At 35.5% G+C, this 26,297-nt stretch overlaps 1 protein-coding gene across 2 annotated transcripts in view; it reads left to right on the top strand.

Moving 5' to 3' along the window:
- The window catches only part of LOC148956542 (phosphatidylinositol 4-kinase type 2-alpha-like), a 127,988-nt gene that overhangs the window by 32,840 nt on the left and 68,851 nt on the right, over window positions 1–26,297 (top strand). For both annotated transcript variants that reach the window (XM_089085951.1, XM_089085950.1), the window contains exons 4-6: window positions 8,105–8,223; window positions 17,285–17,485; window positions 20,954–21,085. In XM_089085951.1, the coding sequence (XP_088942077.1) occupies window positions 8,105–8,223; window positions 17,285–17,485; window positions 20,954–21,085 (452 nt within the window). The remainder of the gene's footprint in view (window positions 1–8,104; window positions 8,224–17,284; window positions 17,486–20,953; window positions 21,086–26,297) is intronic.

Below are 26,297 nucleotides of genomic sequence, written 5' to 3'. Positions count from 1 at the left end.
CAAATACTCGCAATGAGGGGAATTTCGGACTTCAAATTTGCCAGATACTTGTTCATTCTGGCCGACTACTTTCTTGTGCTTTTCCCAGTTTAACAGAAGAGTCTCCAGACGATTGTGCTTGAAATCGACACATAAAACAGGCACCGATTTCGTCCGTATATTTCCGCTTATAGCAAACCTTCGCGAGATGTCCCCTTTTCCCGCGATTGTTACGTACTCTATTTGGGTATTCAGCTTTCAAATGGTCAAAGCCATGACAAATATAATATTTTGTAATGTTTGGTACTGTGCTTCTATCTCCCAGTGACAACACCAAAGGTAATAAATACTAAATGAATTTTTTCTATGATATAATTATATACACTAAAATATCTACCTATATATCTAACCTGACCCCTACCTCCTGCGCTAAAAGATGTATCTCTTGCCCCTGGTCACTTTTTACGTCGGTCTAGCTCCGAAAAAACCCTCATTCTGTCCTGATAAACCAAAATTTGAATCTGCGACTGCTGGCAAAAACTCCTTCTTTTCTTCATCCATTTCGTTCTTAGTATCCTCAAAACGCTGTGTTACTTTATACGCCTCAGAAAGGGAAGCATAATCATCCTGATGGTCTAATAGATATCTCTAGATACTTATCCTCGATTCTTCAATTTAAAAAGATCCAGGCCTTTACTATCAAGGAAACCTGCTAAACTGCCGTATCCCCGATCGATATGAAATACAGTAACATTGGCACTCCTATAAAATGGGTATACAGTTTTGTCTTAATTTTGTCTTAATTCTTAATTAAAAATCTCTAAATTCCTTTCCAGTCATTTTTTCCCGTAAGTAAACTTCTGTCAATTCCTTTCGAATTTGCTCTAAACTTCTAATATTTGAGGAATCTATCCTCTATTATGCATGATACTGCATCTATTACCCGCAAGTTTGACCAGCCATGTAACGTTTTAGCCCTTTTTAATTGGCAGAAAAAGATTTTATAAGCTTGGAATTTTCAGGAGCAGGAATATTTCTGAGTGGATCCATTGCTTACCCAATTGCTTTCTCCTTTTAAAAAAAGGAGAAAATAAAATTACAGCAAAAATAAATTAGTAAAATTAGAGCTTTAAAAATACGTTAAACACTCCTGTCATATCCTACGTCTATTCGAACTTTGAAAAGCAGTGCTTGCATAAGTAGAGTCATCTGAAGTTGTTCACTTTGAGTCTAAAATCTTAAGTACCGGTACTCGACGTTGAAACAGCAACGATTCTTGACTTGTGCCGGAAGATGGCGAGGACTCCAATCCCCTCAGGCGAAAAACTACTGTACCACTATATAAAGTTTCTATTTCGTAGTTTACTTCTTTTATATCATCGTTTTCATTTCGTAAATGCGTGTCCCTTCTTTGACTTTCTTATGGTAGCGTGGGGCAACAATATGATGTTTGACCGGCAGAGGATTTATAGCACCATAGCTTTCGTAAAGTTTGTAGAAGAAATAGGCCCAACAGTATGTATTGTACAGATAATACAGTTTGAGCTACAAGCATAGCTCACTATAAACGTTTAAATGATGAGGACAGAGTCATAACTCATTAACCAAATGGAAACTTTCTCATACTCGTATTCACTGCTCGGAAGTTTCTCATACTTGTATCCACTTGAAAAACCAAACGACTTAAACTATCAGGTGTCAATAACAATCTTAATTTTCTAGGAAATGGAAGACTATTTAATAGTCTTTGTATCCTTGTTCATTCTTGAAAGGTGAATTGAATTTGTAAAAAAAAAAATGCATTTCCAACTTTGATTTTCTGATTATAGAGTAGGTAGATTGTTGTGTTTTATATTATTAAATAAAAAAAAACAAGTTTTTTTTTTCGACTCAAAGTAAGGAGCATTTTGTGTCCTCTCCTCAATCCTCCACTTTTTACGTTAAAGTATTTTCAGTGCTTTAAGAAAGCTTTTTAATCTAATTTAAAAAGCTTGATACCCTTGTGTATCTGGAACCGTTTCTAAAGAACTGGAATAGAAGTCAAACTTCCGCATAAAGAGTGAGGGATCAATGAGGGAGCAGCGCCCCTCATATACGGAATAATTTCTGTTCGTTTAAAATTTTAATGTTCCCCCTAACTTTCCAGTAGAAAAATATTATTTTTATTTGATTTCAGATTGTTTTTCAAATAATGACAGAAAATCTGCCTTCCCTGAAAATTTCCCCTCGGACATTTCCATCCTTGCTAAAAATTCTCCTAGGAAATTTTCCTGTGGACAAATCTCCCTGAAAGATTCTTCGTACTATCATTTGGAAGAATCCTTTTTTTTATTAATTTCTGATTGTTTTTTAAAATTATACCTGAAATACCCCCGCGTCTTCGGGATTTTTTTCCGGAATCTACCCCCCCCCCCCTCCCCTCCAGTGGAAAGTTTTCCCTCGCAGAAATTTCCCATGGAGAGTTTTTCCTGTGGAAAATCCCCCTAGACAATTTTAACCTCGAAGAAAATTTCCCCTGGACAGTTTCTCCGGACCATCACCACATGTAAAATTGAGTCACCAAAGAGAAAGTAAGACAAATAAAAAGAATTCCATATATATTGTAAATTCTATATATATTATATAGAATTATATATTGTATATATATTGTATATTGGAAATTCTGGTAAATTCCCACCATGTAAAACTTTCCCTGGAAAATCTCCAGGAAACTTACCTCAAGACTGAAAATTTCCCCCGTGAAAATAGCCCTCGACTGAATACCCCCCCCCCCCGAAAAATGTCTGTACATGTCCCATAAAAAAACACTATATGTAAAGAACAGACAAATTTCATTCGACCTTTCTTCAGTGCTTTGGGGGGGGGGGGTCATAAATGTACCCAGAGGCACAATTGTTGAAATTATCCACTATACTGAGCAATGTTTCTCTCAAAATTTTGATCAGTTGTCTTTGGGGGAAAAGGGGCGTGGAAGAGGTCTTTTTGTCCCAAAATACTTTCGGTCGCTTAAGAAGGGCAACTATAACGTTTAATTTCCGGTTGAATGAGCCCTCTCCCGATCTTTTATAATCATTGTTTCGATACCATCACCCCTGGGGAAAAAAAAGAAACAAAAAATAAATCCGTGTTCTTGAGGCAAAACACTAAAATTCTACATTTCGTTGATAAGGGCCTGAAACCTGTACGGTAAGTTTTTTAATAGGCTGAATATGATGGTGTGATTTTCATTAAGGTACCTTGACTTTTTCAAGGTCTTTCCTCCTTTTTTAAAAACAGACATTTTTTCAAGCTCGTAGCTTTTGATGGGTAACATGAAACTTAATGGATTTTATATATTTGGTATCAGCATAAAAAGCCTAATTCCTTCGACGTATGTATTGTTGTCAAAATTCCATTTTTTTTACAGTTACGGTTATTATTGAGCCGAGTCGCTCCTGACATAAAGTTTGTTACCCCGAACTGTTTGATAACTATAGGCTACTGGGTAAATATATATTTCTTGAATGTTATGCTTTATTTTTGATTAACCTAACCGCTACCATTTTACTAGGCATAGGCTCCAGGCTATCTTTGAGAGAGTGAATTTTGTTTTTTTGAAAATCAATAATCTTATGCATCTTTCAAAAGTACTAAAAATAAATTGTGAGGTGATGAAACTATTACGTTTCATAAATAACATATATGTAATAAATACATACCAGTATGGGAGAGTCAGGTAGGACGGACCCAATTTTGGTTTTCGCCTACGGAAGAGATTGGAAGCAAGCAGCAACTGACGTAAGGTGTCTAACTTTTTGCAGAACATTGATTTACCAGTAGCTCAAAAACCTCCTTCACACATAATTCAGACGTATTATTGGACCTACATAAAAAAACTGAAGTTGGTCAAAAGGTCCGTCTTGCCCAGCCCATATGATAAGACTGACCAGCCCTTTTGGCATGACGGACCAACTGCTCAAAAATATTGATTGTCTCTAAACAATTTTATTTCAAATACTTAAAATACTATTAGAAAGCAAAAAAGTAAAAAGTTAGTAACTAACTATATTTAAACACTATACCAGGCCAAATCTACGTGAAAAACGAACTGAGCCGACTGTCTCGTCGTTCTATCTGAAGGGATTGGCTTTGGCAGTTTTATGATGATCTTTGATTTTCGCACGAAGCTCATCTTCAGTTGCCATGATTTTGCTTGATGGATCTAATCGCTTTCAGAACAGAACTTGGAAACAATCAGTTTCATAGTTACACACAACTCCAACATAAGTCCTGGTGCTCTTCTTGGTCGGCACTTTCACAACCAAGAAATCGCCATCTTTTGGTATGGTTTCATCGAGAAACTCCTCCTTCTTTGACCCATCCAAATGCAATCTCTCAACAACTTTCATCATCACGCGCGACATGTTCATCGAAACTATCTTCCCCGTTCTCAAGCTATTTGGAGAGGTTTCTCTTTTCAGGCCGTTTTCTTTGAGCTTTCTTTTGTGATTTTTTTTTTCTTTTCACATCAATTCTTCTTCCAGTCTGTTATTTTTTTTCAGGTGTGTTCGTCAGAATTTTTGGACTTCGTTCTTTTCCTAGACGTTTTCTGTCTCTTGAATAGAAACTCGCCTTAGGGTGAAGACGCACCGACTCTTGAGTCACTGGTATAGTCGCAGAAGTCATTGAGCTACTGGTAGTTGGCAGTACGTTGTTATCCAATCTGTCCTCGCTGGGAATGGTTGATATAGCTGCAGACTTGCCTGTCATGGGAGACGTCTCTGGTGTTGTTGGGTCGATCACGAAAGCGCTGAGAAAGTCTTGATCTTGAATAACGTTCCTGTCGAAAGGGTATATTCTCGTTTTTTGGAACCCACTTAGTATGGTTTCCATGATAAAAGCTCTTGGAAAAGCGATTCTGATGAAAATTCCAATTTTATAAATGGTAATCTTCCTGTTTGGGTTCGAAATTATTCACGATTTATAGTGGCTTCATTGGAGTATCGCTTGAATGGCCCATAAACAGCGACAATCGAAAAGCTGAAGCTTGTGACTGCAATGCGGCGGAAGCGTTAAGACGTCAATGACGTTTTTTATGCAACGATTAACCACGCTCAATAATACATGCGAATCATTGTTATCCATAATCAGTAGAGGAGGATTTGTGAGTGAGCAACTGGTTTAGGAGATCAGATTGTGTATCATATCTTGGAAGATTTCGGCTGTCATCCATCCAGACGGCTGGCATTTTCCTGTGCTTCCAGGCGGCGTGCCATTGAGAAAATTTTATAGCCAGCTCCCTCGTGGAAAGACAAAGAAAGGGTATATAGACTGGCTAGCTGCGTTGATGCACCTCGTATGCACGTGATTCACTAGCGTCCCTCGCTCATCTGAAGTAATGCGTCCGACTTGTTTTGATCCCTTTTCTGCAACCACCTTAACAGTCTCCTCAACGGTGGTTACTCCAGTCTCATCAAGGTTATATATTCTATTCGGTGGGTACTTGTACTTTAGAAGCAGCTCTTCTAAATTATTGAAGAATTTGATGACATTGTTCCTTTTGAAGCTGGTGGCTCTGGAAAGGCCTCTCGCTTCGGAGGACCGCAGGAAATCCCAGCTAGACTCGTAAAGCTATTCATCCAGTCTTTTCCTGCACACTTATTTTCAGTCCAGTTCTTCACCATCTTCTTCCCTTTGGCCTGGATATATGCATATGCAAGCTAACCTGCTTCTTTCTTCGTGAGTCCATGATGCATTTTCTGTACCGTGATCATGTGTCAGAAATGTCTTTTCGTTGCTGAGAAAAGTTGAAGATAGTTGCCAACTTCACTGATTCGGGATCTTCTGCTGCGTCCAATTTTGCAACTGTTCTTCGTTCTCTGCTTCTTGGCAAACCAACCTCTTTCGAAGTGGTGAATCCTATCGAACTCGCATAGTGACTGGTCTCAGTAAGTCCTTGTCATCGAGACCGCTAGTGGTTTTCTTAGTATACTTTTCCATTCTGTAAAAAGAGAGACAAGTTAATATATTTCTAATTGACATACGAAAACAGTAAATGGAACACTATATTCACAAAATAAGTAGCAAGTACTAACTTTGAAAAAGATCGCAGATGATAGGAGGCATGTCCGTCTTACCCGCTGTCTCAGTGAAGTTAACTCTTTTACCTGTTCCGATTAGACACAAATACAGGAATTTATTTGAGGGGAATCATATTTTGAAAGGGCGTAGAATTTCAAAAAGAAAAAAAGGTTAATTATATGAAAAATAAAAGGGAGTCTTAGTATTGTTGATATAACAGGGGGGGGGGGGACAAGGGCGGATCCAGGATTTATTTTAGGGGGGGGCGTAAAATAGGTTGATCCGATAAGCTTGCGTTGGGAGTAAGTTTAATTAACGCAGACTTGAGCTTATTCAGTAAATTACACTACTTTAGACTATGTTAGGGGGCGCACGCCCCCCTCGCCCTCCCCCCTGGATCCGCCACGGGGGGGGGGGTCCAAGGATTCCTGTGTGTGATTATATATGAGCGCGGGAAGTTCTTTGAGAGGGGGCATGCACAATATTGATTAGAAACAAACAGTTGTCGAATCGTATGGCTAATCTAAGATATAGCCTGGAAAAGCACACAAATCACTGGGTTTTGGGTTTTGCGGGTGGGGAGTAGCGGGGCTTCTAAAGCCTCTTCTAGCATACAAACGATTGCTGTATAAGCTGTTCAGGTTTTATTTTAAATATTATTGAATCTTTTAAAAGTAAAACTAATTATGCAATTTATAATTGTAATCACTTAAATTAGTTGAGGATAATCCCATGAAGAAAAAGCAGAGGTGGTATGAAAAGATAAACGCCAGCATTAACCTCCAAAATTCTTCATATAACTATTTAGAAAATGTTAGTGAATTAAACTAGTAAGTTAATGACTACATAGCTGTTTTATAAGTCTTTGAGTTTTTCTCTCGAGTTTTAGTTTGATCTGTGTTTACGTTTATAAACCCTACACAATAAGTAGCATAGCTCTTCTGAATATGGAAATTTTATCCTAGTCACTAAGTAAATCTTTTTCTTTTTTTTTCTTTTAGTATATTAGATTTTTTTTTCTATTCTGTTCTTTATTTTTAATGTTGTTTATTTATATTGTTCTAGCTTGCCTAAGTATCGATATTGTTTGAATTGCTTAAGAATTCTTTAGATAGGCTATAAATTCCTTTTTACTTTCTCATTCAATTTATTAAATTAATTTAATGTCTACGCATCTAATCGATTACACGCATAGGATTTTTTATTATTTTTGGGGGGGGGGGGGTTACATGGCAAATATAAAAAATATCTAGGGAAATCTTAATATTTCAGAGGAAAGCACCGCCCCCCGTCTCGCACGTGAGTCTTGTTAGCTATTATGGTTCTTTTCTCGTGTTACCCACGTAGTTTTTCTTTTTCATTTGAATATAAATGGACATGTCTGTTATTCTAGTGCCGACTAATTTTTGTTGGATAAATAAATAATGATAAAGGAATCCTTTTTATTGGCCTCTAATGCACCAAAATGTTAATGACATTCATAGTAATAACCGAGGGAAGAATAGCAGACGAAATTGACCTATTTTCACTACAGTAGATTTTGCATTTTGGGCATATCCTTTGGTTTGAGACAGCCCCTTTCGCCTGTTATCTTTAGTAGACAATTTTTTTTGTACTGATATGCCAAATATGTAGATTTGTGGGAGGGGTTAAAACCAAGCCTTTATTTGTAAGTTGTTAGATAAACATGTGGAACCAAGTGGTGATTTATTTATTTTTGTTTTTATTTTCGAGTTCTGATGGAACAACGTACCATATTTCAATATTGTTGTAAAGATCGAACGAATGTCAGAAAGGACTATAAGATCTGCTAGCGCTATGTATTGCTTTTTTTTTTTTTTTTTTTTTTTTTTTTTTTTTGTGGTAACCACTCATCCTCCCCTTTATCCTGAATGTGTTGTCTTGACTAGAGTGCTCTTATTCGGTGTTGTCAAGTAAACAAGTCGCTGTACTAGAAGTATCGACTGCAGATGTAAAATGTGAAAATCATTTATCGAGCATTTTGAATATACAGCATTTATCAATTGCGCGTTATACCTAATCGAGTGTCTATTTTTTGTTGTAGATGATCCTCACTTTAGTGCACTTGTATTGGAAGCAGAAGAAGCCATAGATCAAGGAATATATCCTGAGAGAATATATCAAGGATCTAGCGGAAGTTATTTTGTCAAAAACACCTCACACGTGAGATTTCTACGGATTCTTTTTTTTTCTGGGCTTTTTTAAATATCGTGTAATAATGTTGTTACAACAAAGTTCTGAATTTTAATGTTTGGTTGAAAATAACTCTTATGAAAGCAAATATATTCTAACAGTATATGAACGTTTAAATATATGCCAAAATTGCCCTAACTTTTTTTCACTGCTTCTCGTTTACCCTCCCAACCACAGGTATGTGCTCGTTGCAACAGCATGATACATGTTGCCAATTTAAAAATAGGAAGGCTATGGCAAACAGTGGTGTATATTTACACGAAGTCTCAGAGAGACTGATGTTAGCAGTATCCACGTTTGAGATGATAACTGCGGGGAGAAAGTCTACATTGTTCAGGTTCCGTTGAAGTTTCTGATAGTTCTCAGAATCTTTATTACTTATTACAAAATAGATTTCGTAGTTTTGGATGGTGCTATCTTGTACAATCCTAGGGCATTTTGTTGAAAGCACTAGTAGAAAACGGAACGATTGAATTGTTAAACCCGTTTAGAAAGTAGTGGCACTAATTCGCTCTCTTTCCTGGTGCTAACTACTGAGTCCTCAGAAGATGAAGATGTCGGTGCTAGAGACTAGCAAGGTGAAATTGCCCGAAATTTATAATCTTGACAAAATGATAATGTCTAAAATTTCGATCCTTAAAGATTTTAGAATTAATTAAAAGGATCTGCTATTCTAAAGAGACTAGAATAGCATAGTTAATGTGAATTTAATGTCCAATAAATACCCGCTTTTTCGTTCTAAACCTCCTTAATTTTATATTTTTCTTTGTCGTTATTAAAAAAAAATATTACTTTTCAAATTAGCAGAGTAACATTAAAATAGAATACGAACAGAAATATTCTTAGGTATGAGGGATGTAAAGCTGAAATCCCCCCCCCCCCCCGGTTGTCTACTTACCGAATAATTGTGACGTGGATCGACTCCAGGGTGGGATTTTGAAAAGAATGATTCAGGAATAGGTTGATATTGAACTGGAGAGTTTAGGATTTTGTAATGTTGGAGATGGATAAAATGGTTATAAGAAAAAAAACTGCGAAGAGACGATAAGAAAAAATAAAAATCCAGATAGGAATATTGGCAAAGAAGCTTTAGGCTGGGTAGAGGAGAGAAGAGTTTTGTGTAAATATCTTTTGATTGATTAGTCTTGTATTGATGGTAGGAAAGCAAGGGAAGCAGATAAAGCATTAAAGAAGAAATTAAGGACACGTGCAATGGCAGCAATGCGTCGAATTGCTATGGATCTAGGCACAGCCAGACGGCTGTGTCTGATGTTGAATCGGTGTGTTAGGAAAGCCTAAAATAGTGATATAGAAAGTATTAAAAATAGGCGAGCAGAAAATTTGAGAATGTGTTAAATTAGCATAGAGCTGTAGGAATTAATATAGAAACTAACGAAAAAATTGCTGATAATTGGAAACTGAATATTAATTTATTTAGTAATGTAGAGTTGGAGGCTGTTTTCAAAGGTTCTAAAAATAATAAGACTTGGGGTGCTGACAGCAAGGTACATGATTTATTTGAAATTATACAGCGGCTATGAAGTTGAAGATAAGACATGCAAAATTTTTAGTATCATATATGATGAAGGGAAGCACCTTGTGATTTTAGGAAACAAATTAAATCCCTTTATAAAAAACGTGGTAATAGTTCAGTGCCGTAATGACTGATACAAAGTGATTTTCATGCGAAAGAAGTTGCTTATAGTATGATGATATTTATTAAACTAAGACCAGTGGCGTAAATTCAGAAAAATTCTGGGGGGGGGGGGGCAAACTTCAAATATTTTTGCCACCTCACTGAAGAAAATTTGCAAATTTTAACTTTTACTTTTTGAGGAAATTACAAAAATATGCTTATTATATTCCTTTAAAAAAAAGTAAAAAAAAAAGAAAAAAAGTTTGAATTGGTGGAAGTTTCTGATTCAGAGCGAATGAATTGATTGGAAAGAGCCTTTCCTGCCGTGAAGTACCGGACATTTTTGAGATATTATTAAAAACAGTATTGTCCCTTATATTGGGCCTGTTTGATTCCTTTGTGGGTAAGCAAATTATCTAAAAACAAATATTGTGCTGTGAAGGGTCTAAGACAAAAAAGAAACTTTAGAATTAGCAAATGTCATTTTGTTTTGTTTAGAATTGAATTGAGTGAAGGCCTAGAACAGGGTTTTCTGGCACGAAGTCCAGTGGCGGAAACGAAAAAAAAACCTGATGAGGGGCAAATTCCATGTCTCAATAGGCAGCCTTAAGTGGGTTGAAATTGCAAAAATCCATGGGAGGGGGAAATCAAGCCAAATTAAGCGGTAGCCAACTTAAAATTCTTTGGATAACAAAGTTTAGAACACAATTAGACATACAAAAAATTCAAGTACATAAACACAATTAAGCAAATAAATCATAAATTTGTTTGCATCACGACTGAAGTATCCAGAGAGAACCACTATTCTAATGGTAAACGTTGTTGCTTCAGGGAAGTAAACTTGTCGACGGCAATGTTATAATCTATCTTTTTCGCTTTTTCCGGCTGGGTTGCTATAACTAACAACTTACTAACTCGCTCATCAGTCATGGTTGTTCTAAAATATGCCTTAACCCTCTTAAGCATTGAAAAAAATCTCTCGTTAGAGACAGTTGAAACGGGGAGCGTCAAAGCAGTTTTGAAAGCTTCCGAGATGACAGCAAAGGCGTCTTTGTTCATGTAGAGGTAGGCAAGAGTTTTTGATGGGCATTCTGGTTTCATCCTTTGTAAATAAGATTTTGCCAAGGCTATCTCCGACTCAAACTTCAACTCGTTTATAATAATGTAGGAAAGTCACGTACAAAGTCTTGTATTAGACGTGCATACAGGAACTTCGGTGAACTTGGCTCAAACACTTCTTAGCCTTGGATTACTGAGGAATTTTCATCAACCCTTTTTCTCTACTCCGAAGCTACACGGTCAACTATGAAACTTGCAATGACTCTCCTCTAAGTTTGAAAAATTTCAAGATCTTCTTCTGTTTGATTTCGTGCTCTGTCACTAACAGTCGTCTCAACATAAAAATCGAGAAGCCCCCTGTTTGTAGCAACCGAGCGTCAAGGCTTTTCTATTTGGATTGAGTGCTGCTTGCATAAGCTTTTCGTTACTTCGACCATCTGAAACCAACGCTTTTCAGATCGGACTTCTAGAGCCTGTTGTTGAAATACTGGTAACAGAGAATTTATGCCTGAAAAGAAGAGGTTCTTGAACTAGAGTTCTCTGGATTCAATATCTATCCGACCAAGGATACTGCTCATTATTTCAAGAATGGCAAGAATTTGGCATCAATTGTTGCCAGCAACCCAGAAGCTTCAGAACGGTCCTCTGTTGAATTGGCTTCATCCGAAATAACCCTTAGTGTTTCGAAAATAGTACCTAAACATATTCGGATCTTCTGAATTGAGAAAAACCAATAGCACCATCGAGTGTCGGCTAGCCGCTCGAGCTCAATCTTCTTTTCTCCGCGTTCTTGTTGGGTTCGAAGGAAAATTCGTGACGTGGCACACTTCGACTGAGAAAGACATATAATGCCTGAATGCACGAAAAGAAGTTTCTAACCTCCGAACTAGAAGCTATTGACTGCACAAGCACAAGATTTAGGCGATGGGCGTGACAATGAATATACCTAGCTCGTGGTGCAAATCCTTTAAGAATAGCCTGAACACCATTACATGCGCCGCTCATGACGCTCGCACCATCATAGCATTGAGCCACACAGGTGCTCCAATCAAGTCCGTGCTTTTCAAAAAGATCCTTGATTGTATTAGCAAGGGATGCTGCATCTAATTGTTCAAGATGTGTACTTCCGAATATCTCCTCCCGGATGATAGCATTACTATCAATAAACCGAATAATTAAACCAAGCTGCTCTTTTTTCGACAGATCTTTCGTTTCATCTGCGCAGATTGTCCAATATTTCTTAATGGAGCATCTTGTTTCTTCTCGCAAGAGGTCAGCCAATATGCTTATAAGAGTATTTTGGTAGTTAGGACTAAAATAGCTTCCATACCAAACTTTTAGTTTTTGCTGAAGTTCCGGGTTTACCTCTGTCATTATTTCTAGTATTTCTATAAAATTACCTCGATTGTGTGAGTCGTCGTGTTCATCATGACCTCGAAATGGGAGCCCTTGGCGTGCTAGGGCACATGCCACTTTCGCAAGTGTGACTATATGCAGGCGATTTTCCGCTATGGCTTCCTTCCGATTTGAATAGAGATTTGTAGCTATTGACTCAGATGTGCCACACTCAATTGCTTTATATTTGGTCCAGCTGCGATTTGCTTCGTTATGAGCTTCTGAAGCCTCGTGTTTTTCAATCCTTTCGAATAGCTTTTTCCAGTTATTCATTCCTGTGTCGACAAACACTACAATATCAGAAGTATTTCCATGATTTCTAGTTAAAGAAAATTGCCGACAGCAAAAGCAGTAAATGCCGTTTTCTTTAATAGAATTTTCTACCCATGGTTTTTTCTCATAGGCTTTAGCAGAAAAACGGCGACCGCTGGTTTTAGAGAATTCGGCTGGTTTTGGCTGGTTGGGTGCCTCCCTTTTATGGTGGGAGATGTCAAAATTGCCCCTCAATATCGTATCCAATGCATCGGCTACACTTCCACCCTAGAAAAAAATCCAGTTCTTTCGGTTTTAAACGTTTTAACTTTATTCAGACGCCGATAGCTCTGAAAGAGTAGTTCCTTTAAATAGGTGTCTAGGAGACATAAGGAATAACAGAACTTCATAATGAAATATTTCTAGAATGTCAAACACTCCACAGCAAAATATACTGTTTTCACGCCATTTGCTTTCATTTATACATAAATTTTCGCCACTCTAAACCTATTTTCCGTCGGTACAGTTTTGTTTTTGCGGTACAACTTTTTTCGTGCCCGCCCGCCCCCCCAAAAAAAAGTGATAGTGAGGCCCCTGCTCCTAGCTTCTAATTAGCTTTTCTGCTACCGTTTAGTGTTACGTATTGGCATTTTGCCCTTAATAGTTTTCGTTTTTGTTATTTCATGATTAATAACGGGGTGGTCTATTGAATAGGGTGCTTTTTCTCTCATTTATAATAATAGCTTTATTTCCGCCAAAATTGACGATAGCGTACAAATATCTTTCGACTGGTCATTTAATACGCTCTAGCATCTTCTGCATGTTTAAGCGCCTCCAAATGCTCAAATTCTCAGTTTTTAGAATTCGGTAAAATAGTCTAAGCTAGTCAACTGAAATTTAAAAGGGTTAAAACATACATATCGCATTTTGTCAGTTTAACAACTAGTAAAATTTCGTAAATTAAACGATAACATAATCCGAATAAGAACCTTAGCAACTCAATACAAAAAAAATTCTCGTACTAATCTAGCTTATCAGCAAAATCTAGGAGCGCAAGTCGTAAATTTTGTTTTGGATGAAGCACGCTGACGTGAAGCGAATGCCTCGCAATAACAGCCGATTTAACTTTAAAAAGTAGAATTTTGTCACGAAGCAGCAATTTTTATTTATACTAAAACTGTCAATTCAAATGTATTTTAGCTCTTTGTCATTCCCTTTTTGCGCCATACCCAGTTTCTAGGGTGAGAATATAACAAGAGGTATAAATAATGGTTAGCGGCCGCCTAGCAAAAATGGCTGGGCCTTAGGAAAGCATTTAATGCTCTTTTATTCTCTTAAGCTCTTCCAAAACTCTTTGCCATAAATTATGTCTGTTAAATCAGGCTGTAGTCCCTGTAGTCATCTCTGAAGTCCTAGCTTGCCCCCCCCCCTCCTTGAATGACACCTTTATATCTATAATTGTTTGTTATATGCTCGGTTATATGATTTTCCCCACAAAATTTGCAATTTATACATTAATCCAAAGTTGTAGCGCGATATTAAGATCTTACTTCTGTAGGCTAAACTTTAGTTCGCATGGAATTTATTGCATGAAGCAAAGGCTATAAGTTTATATTAGTCAAACCATAAATGGTAAAATTACACACCTCACGTGGGCCAGCTTCTGTTGCTGCCTCGATTTCTGTTACACTATCCACCAACTTAGCTTTTTTAGGCGTTTGACTTGGTTTAAAAATATTGATTGTTTTTCTCTGACTCATCGCACACTCTTATTCAACAAATGAATTCATTTAATACTATCTTTACTTGACAATGCTAGAGAAAACACGAGGTTCCGGGTTACTATTTTTACTTGACAATGCTAGAGAAAACACGAGGCTCCGGGTTACGCGTCATTTCTTATAAGATTTTGTATTCCATAAAATTTGTATTTTTCATTCGGATGAAGGATAAATAAGGGTATAATCTAAAAAAATCTGAGGGGGGGGGGGCAAAATCAGGTCTTTGGAGGGGGGAAAACGAGGTCTGGGGGGCCACTGCCCCCCCCCCCCCTGCCCCATAGCAATTTACGCCCCTGACTAAGACATGCTAAAGATTCACTTTTGAGAGAAGAACTGTGTGGTTTTAGGGAGGGCAAAGGATTGGATTGTTCAAATTTCCATGCTTAGATTAATAATAGAGAAATGTGTCAATTATCAACTCCTTTGGTTCTAAGTTGTAAAGGTTATGAACACGTATTTTATTCAGGTGATAGAAAAGCTTTAGTGGCGGCTCTAGGAAAGTTTAGGGCATACAAGATTAATATTTTAAAGGGATTAGTGCCATACACGAGAATGTTGCTGAAAAAAGGCAAGAAGTAAGAGAAATCATATGTTTGGTGCGGAATCAGAAGCTAAGTTGGGTTATATCTTGCCCCCATTTGTATGGATTATTTTGATGGACAATTTCCTAAGGAAAGCAGCAAAGGCAATGGGAGAACATTGCAAACATTGGAGTGATAGAACTCTCTTGTCTCACGGTATGCAGATGAATTTCAATTTCTTAGACATTTTTTTGCGAAATGTATGCATTTTTGCAGGTTCTAAGAGTTCCTGATGAGAAAATAGGTTTGAAAATTAATGTTAAAAAAGCATAGTCTCTTAAAATGAATATGAAAGAATTGCATTATGTAACAAATAGATAGACTAGGTAAATAGCTTCACTAACTTAGGTAGCAGTAATTTTTCTGAAGGGCGGATGCAGAGACATATAAAAGTAGGATAGCATGGAGTATTTTTTGGCAGTTCAGAAATTTTGAAAGAATAGGAAATTAAGTTTTCTAAGTAGGATACTAGAAACAATGGCAATGACAACCGTCAGGTATGACTCTGAAATATGGATGTTTTCCAGAAGAAATTCTTAAAGGTGTTGTAGTCACTCGTTTGATTAAGCGTATCTCATACAATCAACTATACATAAAAGTGGTTTGATCCCAATCCACTTTTATCCCACTATCTATCTAGGAAAGATTAAGATGGTTAGATTTCAGTTACGTATGAAGGATGATATTTTGCCTTAAATCTCGCTTTTTGGCAGTTCACCAGAGGCCAAACATGTAGCAGGGTGTCCTTGAATGGGGTAAAAATAGGTCATATGAATGGATTTAAAGGAAGTAAGTATTAATTGGAGTGACTTAACTGTAAATCTCTGAACATATCGAGGCGGAGGAGAAGCATTTATCACTGTATTGGCCTCAGGTGGAATGGTGCTGCGATGAGTTTTTAGTTGTAGTAGCACTAGTATTGAAAAGTAAGTTTGACTAAAAAAAATTTCGAATTGAAGTGTTTGTTTCTAAATGTCTGGCCTGGACTTGACCTTTTCCATGGCCAACTTGGACCTGACAACTCCCAGAAGCCCTTTTAAGGGCCGTGCTTAATAAATCAAAATAAAACATCATATGTATGTAATTGAAACCAGAAACCTTGTAAAAATTATTTTTAGTATAATGTTGGACTTTTGTCTAACATTAGAGAGAAACAAAAATGTATATTATTGCCAAAGGTAAGAAAAACTCTTCCATACTTCTGCAGGATTGACTCAGGAACAAACGCCCCTGGATATGGTCTTATACCTGGTTTCTGGAGACAAAATATCTCAGTTTGTTTTTAAAGTATTTGATGATCCTCTGTTTTTTGGCCTTTTTTGTGACTTTGACAAAATATTAATCCGAAGCAAATACAGAGTAAACTTTTTCGTTGACTTTGGGTTCAAAATTCGACACTGCTCCTGAATGGAAAATTGAGATATTAGATGCCTTTGTGGCTACCAAATTCTTTGTGGAATGGATTTTAAAAAGATGACAATAATATTAAATTATTCTGTGTTTAAGTATTTGTGTTGGTTTTGCTGTTTGGCAGGAAAGTGTTCGAAGTCCTTTTTTGATCAATTCTAACGTGAAGTAATAATAAAAAAAACATATCTGGAATTCATCTGTATTCAATAAAGCAATGTGTGCATGAAACAGACCAATAAGTTCGAAAATCGTACTTTAACTTAAAATGTGTTTCGCATTTTATCGCATAGAAAAATCTATACCGAAACTGTATTTCAAACGCTAGCTTTCAAGGATATTTGAGACGTTTAGACATTATTTTTCGTAGACTTAATGTCAAAGCACTTAATTGACTCAACTTTTCACTTTGACAAGGTCGTCTTCGAAAAATAGAAATTAATAAAAAAAAAATTAATACAGAATTAATACTATGTTAATTTTTTTAGAAAACCAATTTAACTACGTCTATAGTAAAATGCCCTAAAGTACGTTCTCCATGCTCAAGCATGAAAGTAAAACTAATAGATGTTGGGTGTTTTTCCAACAGGCAATTGGTCTCCACCGAACCAAATTCAGCAAGTTTTTTTTTCTCTTTTTTTAATTGATCCTTATAATCAACTGATTTTTGTAAAAACCAGCAAGCTACTTTACTCTTAAAAATTTTCTTTCCAGTGCTGAAGACATGGGTAAGATGTCTAAATATTGACTGAGTATGCAATATGTTTGAAAAAAACGAACACAGAACAAATTGAAAACTGAAATATATTATAAATGCAGAAGTATTTTAAGATGTGACCTTGCTATTCAGAAGCCTTCTAAATATGCTAGACTTTCTTATTATTAAATAAGTCAGGTAACTAAACTTTCTTGGATTTCAGAAAACGATAGCTGTTTTCAAACCAAAGGACGAAGAACCTTATGGTAGTCTGAACCCAAAGTGGACAAAATGGTTACACAGACTCTGTTGTCCTTGTTTTTTCGGTCGCAACTGTCTAGTCCCCAATCAAGGTTATTTGTCGGAAGCTGGAGCATACATAGTTGACCAAAAACTAAGACTTGGTGTTGTACCAAAAACTAGGGTAAGGGTTTTTTCATCTTGCTCGTTTTTCCTTTTTTTTAAGCCAGACTATGAGTTGAGAATAATCAAGATAGTTTTTGTATGATAAAGTGTGGTGAATTAAAAAATTATGAAGTAGCCGAAGTCGTTTTAATCGAATATTAATCGAAGTCGTTTTAAGTCGTTTTAATCGAATGTCATATTTCACATCAATAAGAAAAAATCATTCTTTTTTTGTTTCTGTCAAATAAAGCAACTTTAGGGACTTTTACTCTACGTACGTAATTTTCTATGGTAAGTGGTTAAGTTACATTAGGCTAAGTGTACCGTTTCACGCTTGAGCAAGTCCTTTCACATTAGTCTAATATAAAAAATCATAAAAATATCAATGTCATCGTCGAAAATCATCACAATTATCATAAGCATATTATTCAGAAATTAAAAATGCGGATTGGAGATGAAAATGCTAACTCTGTTCAAGTACGGAAGGCTTTTTAGAAAAATTTTATCAATTTATTTTCAAACTTTATCAATTGCTCATCTAGCAGTTCTGTTTTGTTGCTGCTACGTTAAACTTTTCCATAACATAAGCTTACGCAACTCCAAATTCTAAGTTGAGCTTGAGCCTGCCTTTACTTCCTGCGCTATGAACTAAATTTGCTCCGTAAGATTGAATAATGTATCAAAACACCTTAAGTTATGCTAGTAGTCCAAAAGGTTATCGGCGTAATGTGAAAGAACCTTTTCAGTATTGCCATCACCATGTGATATGCAATCGCAGCAGAATCTCAGTAGTTTGGAGTAACTTGGACCGAAACTGATTTGAATATACTATAATTATGACTAATCAGAAACCAGCGAAAATTGAGAAAACTATGACTTTAATGACAATCGCTGGTTTTTTTTTCAAGATTCTGCACAAAAAACTGGCAACTGCAATTTTAACCGTTTTCGAGTACTTACGGTCTAATCTAAGATCATTGGTATGATAATCTTTGAGTGGTATTGATCTATTTTGACCATTATTTAATTTTGAAAAGATGGTGTTAACATTCCATGAACTATTCTGTATGGTCCTTGATTGAATTAATTGAAAAACAAAAAAGTTTTTTTTCAATGAATTTAAAGAGCGACATTAAAACTAAATCCAACATAATGTTATTCTGTATGCTAGGGGGGCTGCCTCCCTCCTCAACCCCGCTCTTTACGCTAAAGTTTAACATTTTTTCCCAATTCCTTAAGAACGACTACTCAAATACAAGGGCCAATAAATTGGAAGAAGAAATTTTTGTAAAGCACTATAAAACTTTAACCTAAAGAGCAGGGGAATAAAAAGGGAAGAGCTCTCCTTGTAAATGGAATAATTTCTGTTCCTTTTAATTTTCAATGTCTCTTTTTTACTTTGATAATTTTTTTTTGTTTTTCATAGTATACTCAGGGCTACCCGCTACCCTTAAATGAAAGGAGGGCTACCACCCCCTCAAATACTACTCTTTAACTAAACACTTTCATTGGTCTGAAATGCCTTTTTTATCTGCTTGGATTCAATTAGCTTTGCCAGTCAGCTTTTTCAGTCCTACGCAAGCTCTGACAGTAAAAGTTAAAGTTAGGTTAGTTTATATAACTTAGGTTAGGCTAGGTTAAATTCGGTCATAAAATATCAGGAATGGGTCAAAAACCTAACTTAACCTAGCCCAACCAAACCTAATCTAATCCAACCTGTCATCACCAAACCTTGCATTAAACTGAAAAAGTTGACTGGCAACGCTGACCAAATCCAAGGAGAAAAAAGGGTACTTCGGACATTCACCAGTGAATGTCGACATTCACGAATTTCGAACGTTCACGGTTACATATGCATATAATATATATATATATAATATGTAATATTATTTTGTTACCCATAATTAAACATACAAAATGTTGTAAATGGAGTACAAGAAAAGAAAAAAATAACAAATAATAAAAAAATATCCAAAGAAAACTCAACTACAGAAAAACAAGATTAAGAACATTACTACGACAAAAAAAAATTGACAAATTTAAGTTATTGCGACGCATAACGAAGAGTGGATGGTTCAAATGCCTTTGCAAATTGAGCACGGCGATTCAGTGCAGCTATGAGCGGGCCGGCTATACCATACTTCTGAGATATTTTCAAATTCCTCATCGAAATTGGAAGACGAAGCAGATACTTGCCATATCTGTAGAAAGTAGACCGAATACTGCGGCGATCAGACGATATAAATATTTTCCAAAACGGATATAGGGCTAGCACACGTGGCAAAACAAAAGCGTTATACACCCTTGCGAGTAGAAAACGGTTAAAGTGGCCCTTCATTGAAACGAGAATTCCATAAGCTCTGCGTGTCTTTACAGCAAACGACAAAACAAGGCAACCGCGAGTATTTTTAAGATCGCTACATATTGGAAGGCGGAGATAAATAATCTCAGACGAAGACTTAATCGTATAAGTTCCAAAAATAACATCAACTGGTACACTATCTTTAACGCGGCTATTATATACGAGAAATTCACTTTTCTGGGGATTGAAAGAAATACCTAACCTATGTTACCGTACTCCTTACTCAAAATACGGAAAGTCTCTTCGATGCCTACAACTGTTCTACTCCCGTTCAAAATGTCGTCGGCATAGTCGATCAGCGAAACATTGAGACCTCTAAAGATACATGTAGACTGAACCGGTTCTTGCAATGAAATAATACTATTATTGAATAGCAGTGGCGAAGTAACTGCCCCTTTGCGTATTCCCTTCTCTACGGGTATAAGACTAGAAGATAGGGCTAAAGCATTAACACACGGTACATTTACATGCGCTTTTAATTTACTATGCATATTCCTCAGTGCGCGTAGAAGAGACTTATCCACGCCAGGCTTCCAAGCAGACAACAATATCTGAGGGTGCACACTGGAGAGGAACGCGCGGTTTACATCGTGACCGGCAAAATACAGTATCTCATTTGAATCATCGGCGTCAATCAACGAATTAGTAATCATATAGTGAGCGTGTTCTCTACTCATGTTCTTTTGGAAACCGAATTGGTTTTTCGGCGTGTTACATGTAGCACTAAGCCTATTTACAACAAGCAATTCAAATAACTTACACAGCACACTACAGGCGCGACAGTTATCGGGCGGTAAGAAGAACACTGTCCCCCGTCTTTTCCCTTTTTTAGTACAGGAGTAATTACACCCGTGCAGAATAGGTCTGGAACAATCCCAGCCTATAGGAAACCCTTTAGCGTTAATTCTTTTCCTTTTTTTTCATTCTTCATTTGAAACAAAAAAGGGTATTGAAAGAGAATATAAGTCATTAAGAGCGCATTAATTCCCTATCCCTTTTAAAGGTGTAATGGACCCCTTCAGAGCTATTTATAGTTAGGTATAAAAGTCTTTAAATTAGTTTTTATGATGTATTGCAAGCGAAGAAGCTGTCAACTCCGGTCTCTCTATCTATGTTTTGCTTTAGGTTGTGAAGTTAATCAGCGAAACATTTCATTATTCTCAAATAATTAGAGAGAAGGCTCATGCAAAACAAGCTATTTATGACAAGTTTCCTGCTATTGGTAGACGATTCAAACGGCTGACGCTTCCACCTAAGGTAAAAGCTGTAGTTACACATTCGCTTAATTTGGTGCTCAATTTTTTTCTCATGTTTTAATCCTTTTGTCTTCCAAAATTTAAGTTCATTTTTGATCAGCTATGTTTTAAACACAGCGCTCCAATTTTTTTATTAATCCAGGTAATTTTTGCAATGAGTCAAAACGCCCCCTTTCTCTCGTGACTCGACTGTAAAATTATAACTTGACGATTGATCGCTTCATTCACCGCCCAAAGAAAAAATAACCGTTTGAATTAAATACTACTACCAATTATAAACTCGTAAAGAAAAATTTGGTGCTCGATTTTTTTCTCATGTTTTAATCCTTGTGTCTTCAAAACTTTAAGTTCATTTTTGGTCAGCTATGTTTTAAACACTGCGCTCCAAATTGGTTTATTAATCTATGTAATTTTTGAAATGAGTCCAAAAACTCCCTGTTTCTCTAGTTACTTGACTTTATAGTTAATACTTGACGATTGTTCGCTTCATTAACCACCCAAAGAAAAAATAACCTTTCGAAATCAATACTACTACCAAGTGTAAAATCGTAAATAAATATTTGGTGCTCGATTTTTTCTCATGTTTTATTCCTTGTGTCTTCCAATCTGTAAGTTCATTTTTGGTCAGCTATGTTTTAAACACAGCGCTCCAAATTTGTTTATTAATCTAGATAACTTTTGCAATGAGTTCAAAAACGCCCCTTTTCTCTCGTGACTTGACTGTATAGTTATAACTTAACGATTGATCGCTTCATTCACCGCCCAAAGAAAAAATAACCGATTGAATTAAATTCTACTACCAATTATATACTCGTAAAGAAAAATTTGGTGCTCAATTTTTTCTCATGTTTTAATCCTTGTGTCTTCCAAACTTTAAGTACATTTTTGGTCAGCTATGTTTTAAACACGGCGCTCCAAATTTGTTTATTAATCCAGGTAACTTTTGCAATGAGTCCAAAAACGCCCCCTTTCTCTCATGACTTGACTGTAAAGTTATAACTTAACGATTGATCGCTTCATTCACCGCCCAAAGAAAAAATAACCGTTCGAGTTAAATACTACTACCAATTATATACTCGTAAAGAAAAATTTGGTGCTCAATTTTTTCTCATGTTTTAATCCTTATGTCTTCCAAACTTTAAGTTAATTTTTTGTCAGCTATGTTGTAAACACTGCGCTCCAATTTTTTTTATTAATCCAGATAAATTATGCAATGAGTTTAAAAACGCCCACTTTCTCTCGTGACTTGACTGTAACGTTATAACTTTACGATTGATCGCTTCATTCACCCCCCAAAGAAAAAAAATAACCAATTGAATTAAATACTACTACCAATTATATACTCGTAAAGAAAAATTTGTTGCTAAATTTTTTCTCATGTTTTAATCCTTGTGTATTCCAAACTTTAAGTACATTTTTGTTCAGCTATGTTTTAAACACAGCGCTCCAAATTTGTTTATTAATCTAGGTAAATTTTGCAATGAGTCCAAAAACGCCCCCTTTCTCTCGTGACTTGACTGTAAAGTTATAACTTAACGATTGTTCGCTTCATTCACCACCCAAAGAAAAAAATAACCGATCGAGTTAAATACTACTACCAATTATATACTCGTAAAGAAAAATTTGGTGCTCAATTTGTGTCTCATGCTTTATTACTTATGTCCTCCATAATTTAAGTTAATTTTTTGTCATATTTTATTTAAACACAGCTCTCCAAATTTTTTTATTAATCTAAATAATTTATTCACTGAGTTCAAAAACGCCCACTATCTCTAGTGAAGTGACTGTAACGTTAATACTAAAATATTGTTCTCTTCATTCACCGCCCAAATAAAAAATAACCATTTGAATTAAATACTACTACCAATTATAAACTCGTAAAGAAAAATTTTGTGCTAAATTTTTTTCTCATTTTTTAATCCTTGTGTCTTGCAAACTTTAAGTTCATTTTTGGTCAGCTATGTTTTAAACACAGCGCTCCAAATTTTTTTATTAATCCAGGTAACTTTTGCAATGAGTCTAAAAACGCCCCCTTTCTCTCGTGACTTGACTGTAAAGTTATAACTTAACGATTGTTCGCTTCATTCACCCCCCAAAGAAAAAAAATAACCAATTGAATTAAATACTACTACCAATTATATACTCATAAAGAAAAATTTGTTGCTAGATTTTTTCTCATATTTTAATACTTATGTCTTCAACACTTTAAGTTAATTTTTTGTCAGCTATGTTTTAAACACAGCGCTCCAAATTTTTTTATAAATCCAGGTAAATTTTGAAATGATTCAAAAAACGCCCCCTTTCTGTAGTGACTTGACTGTAAAGTTAAAGCTTTAAGATTGTTCTCTTAATTCACCGCCCAAAGAAAAAAAATAACCAATCTAGTTAAATTCTACTAACAATTATAAACTCATAAAGAAAAATTTGGTGCTCAATTTTTTTCTCATGTTTTAATCCTTGTGTCTTCCAAACTTTAAGTTCATTTTTTGTCAGCTATGATTTAAACACAGCTCTCCAAATTTTTTATTAATCCAGGTAACTTTTGCAATGAGTCAAAAAACGCCCCCTTTCTGTAGTGACTTGACTGTAAAGTTAAAACTTAACGATTGTTCTCTTCATTCACCACCCAAAGAAAAAAATAACCGTTCGAGTTAAATACTACTACCAATTGTATACTCCTTAAGAAAAATTTGGTGCTCGATTTGTTCTCATGTTTTAATCCTTGTGTCTTGCAAACTTTAAGTTCATTTTTTGTCAGCTATGTTGTAAACACAGCGCTCCAAATTTTTTTATTAATCCAGATAACTTTTGAAATGAGTCAAAAACGCCCCCTTTCTCTCGTGACTTGACTTTATATTTAATACTTGACGATTGTTCGCTTCATTCACCACCCAAAGAAAAAATAACCTATCTAAATCAATACTTCTACCAATTATGAACTAGTTAATCAATATTTTTTGATAAATTTTTTCTCATGTTTTATTCCGTGTGTATTCCATAATTTATTTTAATTTTTGGTCAGACATGATTTAAACACAGCTATCCAAATTTTTTATTAATCCAGGTAACTTTTGCAATGAGTCTAAAAACGCCCCCTTTCTCTCGTGACTTGACTGTAAAGTTATAACTTAACGATTGATCGCTTCATTCACCGCCCAAAGAAAAAATACCGTTCGAAATCAATTCTCCTCCCAATTGTATACTCGTTAAGCAATATTTGTTGCTCAATTTTTTCTCATGCTTTATTCATTGTGTATTTCATACTTTAATTTAATTTTTGGTAAGATATGATTTAAACACAGCTTTCCAAATTTTTTTATTATTCAAAGTAACTTTTGAAATGAGTCCAAAAACGCCCCCTTTCTGTCTTGACTTGACTGTAAATTTATAACTTAACGATTGTTCGCTTCATTCTCAGCCCAAAGAAAAAATAACCGATCGATTTCAATACTACTACCAATTATATACTCGTAAAGAAAAATTTGGTGCTCAATTTTTTCTCATTTTTTAATCCTTGTGTCTTGCAAACTTTAAGTTCATTTTTGGTCAGCTATGTTTTAAACACAGCGCTCCAAATTTTTTTATTAATCTTGGTAACTTTTGCAATGAGTCCAAAAACGCCCCCTTTCTGTCTTGACTTGACTGTAAAGTTAAAACTTAACGATTGATCGCTTCATTCACCGCCCAAAGAAAAAATAACCGATCGAGTTAAATACTACTACCAATTATATACTCGTAAAGAAAAATTTGGTGCTCAATTTTTTCTCATGTTTTAATCCTTGTGTCTTTCAAACTTTAAGTTCATTTTTGGTCAGCTATGTTTTAAACACGGCGCTCCAAACTTTTTTATTAATCCAGGTAACTTTTGCAATGACTCTAAAAACGCCCCCTTTCTCTCCTGACTTGACTGTAAAGTTATAACTTAACGATTGATCGCTTCATTCACCGCCCAAAGAAAAAATAACCGATCGAGTTAAATACTACTACCAATTATATACTCGTAAAGAAAAATTTGGTGCTCGATTTTTTCTCATGTTTTAATCCTTGTGTCCTGCAAACTTTAATTTAATTTTTGTTAATATATTTTTTAAACACAGCGCTCAAATTTTTTTTATTAATACGTGTAAATTTTGAAATTACTCCAAAAACGCCCCCTTTCTATCCTGACTTGACTGTAAAGTTATAACTTAACGATTGATCGCTTCATTCACCGCCCAAAGAAAAAATAACCGATCTAGTTAAATACTACTAACAATTATATACTCGTAAAGCAAAATTTGGTGCTCAATTTTTTTTTCATTCTTTATTCCTTGTGTCTTCCATACTTTAAGTTCATTTTTGGTCAGCCATTATTTAAACACAGCTCTACAAATTTTTTTATTAATCAAAGTAACTTTTGAAATGAGTCTAAAAACGCCCCTTTTCTCTCATGACTTTACTGTAAAGTTATAACTTAACGATTGATCGCTTCATTCACCGCCCAAAGAAAAAATACACATCGAATTAAATACTACTACCAATTGTATACTCGTAAAGAAAAATTTGGTGCTCAATTTTTTTCTCATGTTTTAATCCTTGTGTCTTCCAAACTTTAAGTTCATTTTTGGTCAGCTATGTTTTAAACACGGCGTTCCAAACTTTTTTATTAATCCAGGTAACTTTTGAAATGAGTCAAAAACCCCCCTTTCTCTCGTGACTTGACTGTAAAGTTATAACTTAACGATTGATCGCTTCATTCACCGCCCAAAGAAAAAATAACCGATCGAATTAAATACTACTCCCAAATATATACTCGTAAAGAAAAATTTGGTGCTCAAATTTTGTCTCATATTTTAATCCTTATGTCTTCCAAACTTTAAGTTCATTTTTTGTCAGCTATGTTTTAAACACAGCGCTCCAAATTTTTTTATTAATCCAATTAACTTTTGCAATGAGTCCAAAAACGCCCCTTTTCTCTAGTGACTTGACTGTAACGTTATAACTTTACGATTGTTCGCTTCATTCACCACCCAAAGAAAAAAATAACCGATTGAATTAAATACTACTACCAATTATATACTCGTAAAGAAAAATTTGGTGCTCAATTTTTTCTCATGTTTTAATCCTTGTGTCTTCCAAACTTTAAGTACATTTTTGGTCAGCTATTTCATTAAACACAGGCCTCCAAATTTGTTTATTAATCCATGTAATTTTTGCAATGAGTCAAAAAACGC

The sequence above is a fragment of the Artemia sp. Qi Xiang Cuo genome, chromosome 1 (assembly GCF_049724085.1).
Source record: "Artemia sp. Qi Xiang Cuo chromosome 1, ASM4972408v1, whole genome shotgun sequence".
Taxonomy (NCBI): domain Eukaryota; kingdom Metazoa; phylum Arthropoda; class Branchiopoda; order Anostraca; family Artemiidae; genus Artemia; species Artemia sp. Qi Xiang Cuo.
Note: the sequence above shows the minus strand (reverse complement) of the source record. Positions and strands in the feature narration are given on the sequence as shown.